The 11,768-nt window shown below is 37.7% G+C and overlaps 1 protein-coding gene across 1 annotated transcript; it reads left to right on the forward strand.

The window, feature by feature from the left end:
- The first annotated feature begins 6,343 nt into the window (after positions 1-6,343).
- LOC128691497 (acanthoscurrin-1-like) lies at positions 6,344-7,380 on the forward strand. The gene is made up of 4 exons (XM_053780350.1): positions 6,344-6,415; positions 6,668-6,887; positions 6,997-7,038; positions 7,156-7,380. The coding sequence occupies exons 1-4, from the start codon at positions 6,413-6,415 to the stop codon at positions 7,287-7,289; spliced, it is 399 nt and encodes a 132-aa protein (XP_053636325.1). The 5' UTR covers positions 6,344-6,412; the 3' UTR covers positions 7,290-7,380.
- Positions 7,381-11,768: the final 4,388 nt, after the last annotated feature.

An 11,768-nucleotide genomic window follows, 5' to 3' on the forward strand; every position in this document is an offset into this window, starting at 1 on the left:
CTTCACATTTCGCGGCACTTTAACAAATCTCTGATACAAGCTGTGAGAACAAACACATTGCTCAAGGGCTAGGTATTGTCTTTCAGTCAGTAAGAGAATATTGGTACTGTGGACTGATTCATATTGACTTTGACTGGCATGATACACTAAGTGAACGTTCAAAAGTGACTGGGACATCTTCTCAGTGAAATTACTGAAGGGCATAAGTCAAAAAAAAAAAAAATAGAGAGAATAACACAATAGGGGTTAAACGGGAAGAAAATACTTAACGACTCTGCATAAGTAATTAAAAGTTGACAGGTCACACAGTAAGTAAAGAACTCACACAAGAAAAATATGCAACTGAATGAACAACACTTTGAAAAACAAGAGAAAATGTACTTTACTCAAATCTGATTTGCTCAACTTTACTTTAAATTGAATGAATGGCACAGTGAGTTGTCTTTACTTTCAATGCAACGGGGAAATACACAACAAAATGATAAAATGGACTCAATAAAGCTTGAATAAAATAAAATGGCACAGAAGAATAAAATATTATGCACAGAACAGAGCATAAGAAACTGCACTGAAATAAACTGTAGCAATATTGCAAATAATTGCTAATCAAAAAAACACTGCATCGAATCTCTGCAAGAAAAACTTTAGTGGCAACACAATATTTGCACAAGAATTATTGCAAAATGAATCAATGTGCAATAATAAAAATTATTACACACACAAGAAAAGAAATATAACAAGGAATGAACACTTTAACTCTTAACTGCAACTTAAACAACACTTAACAAGCAAAAGAACAATTTACTCTGAAAGAAGAGCTTAAAAATTGCACCAAGAGTGAATTTGTTCAATGAAACATGGAAAATAATAGGTGCTAAAACACAGAACAAAAAAGTTTGAACACTTACAGTGATGCAGAACACAACACATCAACATAAACACAATACTAGAATTTTCTTGCAATGAAACTTGATGTGGAAAAAATTTTGTAAAAATGATTTCTTGCTTGCACAAAATAATGGCACTATTGTCTGTGGAAATAAGACAAATTAGACACTGGCTAAATGAAAGAATATGAACACAAGAATGTTCAACACACAGAGAACAAAACAAGAATACACAAATACTGGGAAGAAAAAAAAAATTATAACAGACAACACTGAGTTGTGATGCAGAATATGAGGTGAAAAATTTACTGAAATACTTCACTGGAATACTGAGAACACAAGGTGATTCTGAAGTGTAAACACAAGTTCTATACTGCTCATATGTTGCACACACAACAAAGGAAAAACACTAAGTACTTACTTCAAGTGTATAAAAAGACAAACCACAACAGACATGAAATAATAGCACAAAAATCAACAATGAATTAAGGAGATTAAAAGAAGTTAATGCAATCAGTACATGATAAACACTGAGTCTGATCAAGAGTCACTGAATGTCACTAAGAGAAAAATCACTGGAAACACAAAAGAAATGTCTCAACACTCGCAAATGTCTCTATGAAAAAAAAATATTAATTATCGCTGTAATGACTTGGTGAAGAATGAGGTAGATGGTAGTGGAGAGTAGAGGATTGTTTATGTGGTCTTGCTGCTGTCCTCTGCACATGTGATCGTAGAATTGCGCTTACATCGACGATGAACTCACACAGGAGGCTTTTAACGGTGGCGCCACTGTCGAAGACACACTCTAGCTCTTGACCCCCTATGTGGTTCTTAAAATATGGTGCTATAACCCTTAGTAGTGCACCAAAACACTGGCAGAGGTTGGGTGAGTTCCACAACAGTGAGAGTGGTTGGGTTTGTGGGTTAACAGGGCTAAGACCGGCAATGGTGAGACACACGTGGTGAGTGGGTGTTGGGCCTATGGGTTGAACGGCGTAAGCCTCACTGAGAACAGCCACACTGCCGAGAAGATATTCTAAGCTGGCTAGCTTAAAATACACCCACGAAATACCACAACACCACAAGGATGAAAAAGAGCACTCAGAATTGCTTGGAGCTTGAATCACAAGCAATGAAGACTACTCAAATGGCTTGCTTGAGTACTGGAGTAAGACACCTGGGTTAGTTGCTAGCTGGCTTATCTTAACCCTTCACACAGAATGGCTTGACAACCTCACATGATGAGCACAGCAGGGGTGGAAAGCTGGCTTGGCAGGCAAAAGAACTGGATGGGGTAGGCTAGGCTTGACTGGTCTTCCTCACCACAGACTGGAAGCTGGCTTATTTTGCAAACTTGGGTCAACCCCTCGGGAGTGATGCAAATAAGCAGATACACTAATACAAAGAGACTGACCAGTGAATAATGTAGAAGCTGGTAGGAGCTTGGGCAGGAGAACTGGCTTGAGGTAGCAGGCTGGCGTTAACCTTGGTAGGCCTACTGGTGACACGAAATGGCCGTCTTGCTGGTCAAAAGAAATCTCCGTACATCGGCGTAATTATCAATTTTACGCCCACACCGCTGGCACCATTTATCATAGGGGTTCTTAAATGGAGATATCGAGGGTTGAAGGTAGACACACTTGTTGGATGGTAACACATATTGTCAGACTGTGATGACGAACGTGGAGCCCAGCCTCTGCCTGTCTTAGCCTGGATGTCTACGCCGACTGAGAGCGGGGCAGAGGTACGAACGTGCACATGTGCATCCCATGACGTCACACAACAGTCACAGGCCTAAAAGGGATCTCCTATCTAAAGCACATGGATGATATTATATGCTATGCTATATAACACAGGGATCTGCAACTATGCTGACAGACGTGTCAGTGGGTGGATTTACGAAGGATGAGGTTAATCATAGAATTGATGAAGGAAAAAAGGCGAGTGGTGTGTTGAGGTATATGTGGAGGCAAAAAACGTTATCTATGGAGGCAAAGAAGGGAATGTATGAAAGTATAGTAGTACCAACACTCTTATATGGGTGTGAAGCTTGAGTTGTAAATGCTACAGCAAGGAGGTGGTTGGAGGCAGTGGAGATGTTCTGTATAAGGTCAATGTGTGGTGTAAATGTTATGCAGAAAATTCGGAGTGTGGAAATTAGAAGGTGTGGAGTTAATAAAAGAATTAGTCAGAGGGCTGAAAAGGAGTTGTTGTGGTGGTTTGGTCATTTAGAGAGAATGGATCAAAGTAGAATAACATGGAGAGCGTTTAAAGCTGTAGGGGAAGGAAGGCGGGGTAGGGGTCGTCCTCGAAAAGGTTGGAGGGAAGGGATAAAGGAGGTGTTGTGGGCGAGGGGTTTGGATTTCCAGCAAGCGTGCGTGAGCGTGTTAGATAGGAGTGAATGGAGACAAATGGTATTTGGGACCTGAGGATCTGTTGGAGTGTGAGCCGGGTAATATTTAGTGAAGGGATTCAGGGAAACCGGTTATTTTTATATAGCCAGACTTGAGTCCTGGAAATGGGAAGTACAATGCCCGCACTTTAAAGGAGGGGTTTGGGATATTGGCAGTTTGGAGGGATATGTTGTGTATCTTTCTTTTAGGGTCACCCTGCCTCGGTGGGAGATGGCCGACTTGTTAAATATGTGTATATATATATATGTATATATATATATATATATATATATATATATATATATATATATATATATATATATATATATATATATATATATATATATATATATATATATATATATATATATGCAAAACAACCACTGTGAAAGAATAGAGAAATTCCAAGCGCTTTCGTGACTACTCACATAATAATATATATATATATATATATATATATATATATATATATATATATATATATATATATATATATAATATATATATATATATATATATATATATATATATATATATATATATATATATATATATATATATATATATATATATATATATATATATATATATATATATATATATGTAGAACAAGCCATGGGGGTGGAAATCTTTAGCTTAAGTACTTTCACACTTCTTAGTGCGTCATCAGGAGTTGTGCAATGTTGCAAGGGAGTAATGAAAGCAGGGAGAGAGGCAATAAACACCTTAAAACGTTATTGAGAGGGAATGATGAATCAATTAAATATCTGTCGGTTAGGTGAGCAACTCTACAATATCTATATTGGGTAATCAAGACCCATAAGCCAGGATACTCAGCCCGTCCTATTATTAGTTCAGTAGTCTCAGCAGCATATAATCTATCTAAATGGTTGGCTAAACTTCAAACTCCCATGGCTGATAAGATCTCAGACGCACATATTAAAAATTATGTTGACCTCACTGAGAGGCTCCAGAAATTAAATGTCCCTCATGACTTTTCTTTAGTGAGCTTTGATGTCACAGCTCTTTTCACCAAAGTCTCTGTCCCTGACTTGCTGTCGTACCTCGAAGAGGAACTTTAAAACTTCCCCATGCCCTTCCTCACGAAAACAATAACTGAATTGATAAAACTCTGTGTTACTGATTGCAAATTCGTATTAGAAGGGAAATTCTATGCTCAAAAACAAGGCATGGCAATGGAAAATCCCCTTAGCCCCTTACTCAGCAACCTGTATGTGGAATTCTATGAAACCACACTTCTTAAAGACATTCTCCCAGATAAAGCTAGTTGCTTCAGATACGTAGATGATGTTCTCTGCCTGTGGTCTAATGATCACGACATTGATGAGTTTCTTCCCAGACTCAATGGCTTAGTACTTTCCATTAAGTTTACTTTAGAACATGAAATAAATAACACTTTGCCGTTCCTAGATGTTTTAATCCATTGTGTCGATAGAAAATTCAAATTCACAGTTTATAGGAAGTCCACCAATGTGTCGTCATACATTCACTGCTATTTCAACTACGAAACTAGGGTAAAAAGGAGTGTGTTCCTCACAATGTTCTTGAGAGCATTGCGCATCTGCAGTCCGGAGTACCTAGAGGACGAAATCAGCAAGATATTCAACATCGCCACAAAACTAAGATATCCTAAGGATTTTGTAGAGAAGGTATTAATGTCAGCAAAAAAGACTATCTGCAGGACTGAACCTAAAGAAGTGATGACCAAGAAATATGTACTAGTTTCATCATATAATGAGAATCTAGCTTGCCTGCGTGAGGCATTAAAAAAGATCAATATAAACCTTGCTTTCAAAAACACGGGGACAGTGAAACAAAAGCTGATTAAAAACACACCCTCCAACAAAGTTGGTGGGGTTTACAAGGTCCCATGTACTCAGTGTCCTCTCTCATATATAGGTAAAACACGTAAATTTCTGGAAACCAGAATTACCCAACATAAATAGTCAGTCAGGGCAGGGCAGGAGTCGAATGCTATTTTTAACCACGTTAGTGCTTGTAATCACCCACCGGGGTGGGATGCTGCCCGGATTATAGTACCAAACAATTCTGTCATGGAAAGATACAAAATTGACTCTTCCTTCTTGAAACATGAAAGAAATACAGTTTACAACTCAAACTGTGGGTTATACAAGCTCGATAATTATTTAGTAGAGTCCATTGTACACAATCTTAAACAACAGTGTTATACAAGTTGATGGATTGGTGACGCCTGACCAGTGTCTACGCACCAAAGCTTCAAACCACGTCAGTTGTGATGGTTATATAATGCCTGTAGCTGTTAATGTACCATACGGTGACAAGCACACAAGATAACGAGATAACGTAAGGAGAGGTTAAAGGGTATTAATAGAAATTAGATCAAAGAAATATTATCGGGTAGGCATAGAAGATCCCTTTGTATGGCATATTAACCGACATTGAGACTAATAATAGACAATATTCATGAAGAGATACTTCTGAGTACATGGGTAGAACATTCGAGTACCTCGAGCCTCTATGAGTCCTTGTCCTGAATTACCCATAGGGTCATCATCCTGCATACAGATATAAAAGAATAATTTGAATACATATACATCTCAGTGTAAATACATCAAAAGATGTGTCTCTCAGTGTACGTACAACACAACGTGTATCTCTCAAAGTTTGTACACCAACAGGTGCCTCTGGTGATGTATAAGCACTGAACCTTCAATTTATTACTAATTAAGAGGCTACAGCATTAATGACAAGTTTTAGAAAAATAATTCCAGTAACACAATGAATACTGAGTAATTTGCTAATCTTTTTGAGTGATGTAAAGCTAAGGAAATTCTTTTTCTATTAATGACCAAGTCGCTACGAAAAACTTACTTTTCTTATTTAGATTTTTTCTTCGGAAAACTGAAGCTGAAATTCAAGAAATGTTTTCTAGGCATGATGACATATTATTTCGCTTCACATATTAAATGCTATTTATGTGTCTGAGTCAAACCACAGGCATGAATAATAGGTCCACGTCCTGAAGGTTACTGTGGGAGGGTGGAGTCACTTGTCCTATATAAAGTGCTGGACACCCACCTTTATCATCACATTGTCCAGGTTCTCGAGCAATCAACTCCTACAATCATGGTGCGAGTTAATACTTAGTGACAACTTCATCTGAAACAGCTTAGCAATAATAAAGTGAGATTATATATATATATATATATATAATATATATATATATATATATATATATATATATATATATCTATATATATATATATATGTGTGTGTGTGTGTGTGTGTGTGTGTGTGTGTGTGTGTGTGTGTGTGTGTGTGTGTGTGTGTGTGTGTGTGTGTGCGTATGTCTGCAGTAAAAACGATTACTTTCTTTTTCAGCGTTCACTGTCAGTGATGGTGGTGTTGGCCGTGATGGCTGGTGTTCATGGTGGACTAATTGGTGGTCTTGGTGGCTATGGTGGATATGGTGGTCTTGGCGGTCTTGGTGGTCTTGGTGGTCTTGGTGGTCTTGGAGGCCTTGGTGGATACGGCGGCTATGGAGGATCTAACGGTTTTGGTGGCTTGGGAGGCTATGGTGGAGGATTTAATGGAGGATATGGTGAGCATTAATTATTTTGATTATATTTACATGCGTATACATTTTTTAAATATATGTATGTCTTATTAATGTATCAACATATTAATAATATTTTTTTACCATTTCATAGGTGGCCAAGGAGGACACACGTTTGTGCTGAGTAAGAGCCATGGTAAGTCAGCAACACTTGTTTGTGCTTTTCTTATGACGATTACAACAATGTCTTAGGAATGTGCTTGTATAAAAAAAAATTAACATTAATTATTATGGTTTTCTTGTTTGTACACAGGAAGCCATGGAGCATTTGGCCAGGGCGGAGAGCTTGGGTTCGGCAAAGGTGGTGGATTCAATGAATTTGGCAAAGGTGGCGGTTTCGGCGGATTTGGCAAAGGTGGATTAGGAGGACTTGGCTACGGGAAGTAGGGCGTCTGGCAGTGCTGTTTCTTGACAACATCCAGCATCGTTACTTTCACTCCTTCTAACTACTACCATAATAAATTACCTGAAATATGAATGATTTTTATTGACATTATTTTTGTAAATCCTTTTTTTTCTGACGTTTTTGAAGGATCATCGGAAATTAAGAATTTAAGTTTACCAAGTTATTGGCAAAAATAAAAAATAAAATTAAGTTTTGTAAAAGTTGCAATATACTAGATTTACTTTGGTAATTAAATTATTTTTTTTCACAAAGGTTAAATTATGATACATTTAAGTTACAGTAAATTTTCAAGAAATTGATTTATATTTTGGGAGTCCAAAACAAAATTAATAGTTAATTTAATCAACGTTATTAATTCACTATTGTGAAAGACGTTCTGCTACAACATGAATTTTTGGTAATAGTAATACTACTACTACTACTACTACTACTACTACTACTACTAATAATAATAATAATAATAATAATAATAATAATAATAATAATAATAATAATAAACTTTATTTCTACAAATGCATAATGCAACTTAGACTATAGCTGACAACGGTGACACACTATATAGACAGTTCCTGGTTATGCAGAGCTTTTCGGACAGCTTAGGTTAACTTTTGTCTCCAGTATGAGACCCAAACCAATCGGCTAACACCCTGGTACCTACTTGTTTTGGACAACTTTTTCAAGTGAGAATTGTTTGATCTGAGAGGGACATTACCTCCCAGTGGCTACATTCTCACTTCTACTACTCTGCACTTCTCCTTCCGACAGTATTTAAGTCTCAACACTGTCGCTTGATCTTCACTTAGTTCCAGACTTTGGAACATAACTTCTCCAGGCTGAGAGACTGACAACCTCAAATCTACGACTTCAAGGGTGATGGACTGATTACATCGTCTTCACATATCTACTGCTCCTGCCTACTTTCTGTACTCGACTGAAGAAGCCTACTGTGTAGGCGAAACGTTTCGGAATAAAGTTGCCTAAATGTTGCCTATGTGTCTTATCTACCAACCTTATTAATATCCCCTTTATTAATACCCATCTTCCACTTATACACTTCGATCATGTCTCCCCTCATTCTTCTTCTAACAAGTGAATGTAATTGAAGAGTCTTCAATCTTTCTTCATAGGGAAGATTTCTAATGCTATGTATTAATTTAGTCATCCTACGCTGAATGTTTTCTAACGAATTTATATCCATTCTGTAATATGGAGACCAGAACTGAGCTGCATAATCTAGGTGAGGCCTTACTAATGATGTATAAAGCTGCAGTATAACCTCTGGACTTCTGTTGCTTACACTTCTTGATATAAATCCCAATAATCTATTTGCCTTATTACGTACGCTTAGGCATTGCTGTCTTGGTTTAAGGTTGCTGCTCACCATAACCCCCAAGTCCTTTTCGCAATCTGCATGGCTAAGTTCTACATTATTTAACTTATAAGTACTAGGGTTATGGACACTCCCGAGCTTCAGAACCTTGCATTTTTCTACACTGAACTGCATCTGCCACTTTTCTGACCAAGAATAGAATTTGTCTAAATCCTCCTGAAGTTCCCTAACATCTACGTTTGAATCAATTATCCTACCTATCTTTGTGTCATCGGCGAATTTGCTCATGTCACTAGTAATACCCTCATCAAGGTCATTGATATATATTATAAACAACAACGGGCCTAAGACTGATCCCTGTGATACGCCACTTGTTACAGATCCCCACTTGGATTTAACCGCATTTATGGACACTGCTTCCTGTCTGTGAGCCATGACTCGATTCACGAGAGCACTTTTCCCCCAATGCCATGAGCTGCCACTTTCTTTATCAGTCTTTGGTGTGGAACTCTATCAAAAGCCTTACTAAAATCTAAGTAAATAATATCAAATTCTTTATCGTGATCAACAGCCTCAAAAGGTTTACTGAAGAAAGTTAATAAATTAGTTAGACAAGAATGGCCTCTCGTGAATCCATGCTGAGTATCATTAATCAAGCTATGCTTATCGAGATGGCTTCTTATAATCTCAGCTTTAATTGACTCTAGTAATTTGCCTACAATTGAGGTCAGGCTTATTGGGGGGTAATTTGACGGTAACGACTTGTCTCCTGCTTTAAAAATAGGAATTACATTAGTCATCTTCCACATATCAGACACTACACCTGTTTGAAGAGATAAATTAAAAATATTAGTTAATGGTTCACAGACTTCCATTTTGCATTCTTTAAGAACCCTTGAAAAAACATCATCAGGACCCGGCGACTTATTTTGCTTCAGTCTGTCTATCTGCTTCACAACCATTTCACTAGTGACTGATGTTACATAATTTATCTTCTTCAGGCCCATTATAAAAATTAATTACTGGAATATTGTTAGTGTCTTCCTGTGTAAAAACCGAGAGAAAATAATTATTTAAAATCGAGCACATTTCATTCTCTTTGTCAGTAAGATGCCCATATGTTGATAAATTAGACACATGTGCAACTCTTGGGTATCTTTATTGAGGAAACGTTTCGCCACACAGTGGCTTCATCAGTCCATACAAAGGAGAATCTTGAAGAACAGGAGGAGAATGAGGTAATCAGTCCCTCAACCTTGAGTCGATGTGGTCAGTCCATCAATCTTGAATAGAATACGGCATACGTGCTGAGAAGGAGCTTATAAACCGTTGGCAGGAGAGGTGAAGCAGTCATAGGTCGTGTAACATTTGTTCAATGTTGAAGTAGGTCGTGCCCAAGAATTAGGCAAGCGAAGAATTCCCACGACCTACTTCAACATTGAACAAATGTTACACGACCTATGACTGCTTCACCTCTCCTGCCAACGGTTTATAAGCTCCTTCTCAGCACGTATGCCGTATTCTATTCAAGATTGATGGACTGACCACATCGACTCAAGGTTGAGGGACTGATTACCTCATTCTCCTCCTGTTCTTCAAGATTCTCCTTTGTATGGACTGATGAAGCCACTGTGTGGCGAAACGTTTCCTCAATAAAGATACCCAAGAGTTGCACATGTGTCTAATTTATCAACATGTCGGTTCTCTGAACCATTCATCTACAAGATGCCCATAGTTATTTTTAAGGGGACCTATCTTATCTCTAACTTTTGTTCTATAGACCTGGAAAAAAATTTTGGGTTAGTTTTCGAATCCCTAGCAACTTTAATTTCATAGTCCCTTTTAGCTTTTCTTATCCCCTTTTTAATGTCCCTCTTAATATCAATATACTGATTCATAAGATGACCCTCACCTCTTTTGATACGCCTATAAATTCCCTTTTTATGCCCTAGTAGGTAATTCAGCCTATTATTCATCCATTTTGGGTCATTTCTGTTTGATCTAATTCTTTATACGGGATAAACGTTCTTTGAGCAGCATGTATAGTGTTCAGAAAACTGTCATATTGATAGCTCTCTTCGTTACCCCAGTCAACAGATAAGTGTCCTCTAAGCCCATCGTAATCTGCTAAGCGAAAATCTGGGACTGTTACTGAGTTATCCCTACTATAATACTACCATTCAATGCTAAATGTAATTGATTTGTGGTCGCTAGCACCCAGTTCCTCCGAAATTTCTAAATTATAAACAAGGGATTCATTGTTTGCCAGAACAAAGTCAAGCAGGTTATTTCCCCTTGTAGGTTCTGTCACAAACTGCTTCAAAAAACAATCCTGAACTACTTCTAAGAAGTCGTATGATTCTAAATTCCCAGTCAAGAAATTCCAATCAATATGACTAAAGTTAAAGTCTCCTAGAATTACTACATTATCGTGCCATGTGGCCTTAACAATTTCCTCCCTTAGTAGTCTTCCTTGGTTCCTATCTAAGTTTGGGGGACTGTATATCACACCTAAAATAAATTTTTCATGCCCCTCTGAAAATTCTATCCAGACAGACTCTGTATGTGTTACTTCAGACTTAATACCCGTTTTTATGGAACAGTTCAAGCGATCTCGGACATACAGTGCCACCCTACCCCCCTTCCCGATACTTCTATCTACTTGGAACAATTTAAAACCCTGAATATGACATTTCGCAGGCATGTCCCGACTTTTTTAATTAAACCACGTCTCAGTTAAGGCAAATACATCAATGTTACCTGCACTAGCAACTAATCTTAACCCGTCCATCTTATTCCTAGCACTACAGCTATTAGCATAATAAACATTGAAAGACTCTCTTTTCTCTTTACACTTCCTGCTCATTTCTGTTTTTCTACTAAACCTATTACTGCCCTTATCACCTAGTGTCACTGGCTTTTCAATATCTACCTCATTCTGCTTATTACTAGTTCCCCTAGAACTCATAATAATACTACACTGGGACTTCACAGTTTTCCTGTCAAAACCCATACCACTAACTATTCGTAGTTTAAAGTCCTAACAGCTCCCTCCACTGCAGCTGCCAGTGCCCCCACCCCAGACCTAGATAAGTGAACCCCATCCCTGGCATACATGTCATTTCTGCCA

The sequence above is a fragment of the Cherax quadricarinatus genome, chromosome 26 (assembly GCF_038502225.1).
Source record: "Cherax quadricarinatus isolate ZL_2023a chromosome 26, ASM3850222v1, whole genome shotgun sequence".
Taxonomy (NCBI): domain Eukaryota; kingdom Metazoa; phylum Arthropoda; class Malacostraca; order Decapoda; family Parastacidae; genus Cherax; species Cherax quadricarinatus.

Bases quoted from the DNA above. Each gene is read 5' to 3' on its own strand.
- LOC128691497 (XM_053780350.1), top strand. The intron at 6,888-6,996 runs GTGAGCATTAAT...ACCATTTCATAG, and splicing joins AGGATTTAATGGAGGATATG to GTGGCCAAGGAGGACACACG. The intron at 7,039-7,155 runs GTAAGTCAGCAA...GTTTGTACACAG, and splicing joins TGTGCTGAGTAAGAGCCATG to GAAGCCATGGAGCATTTGGC.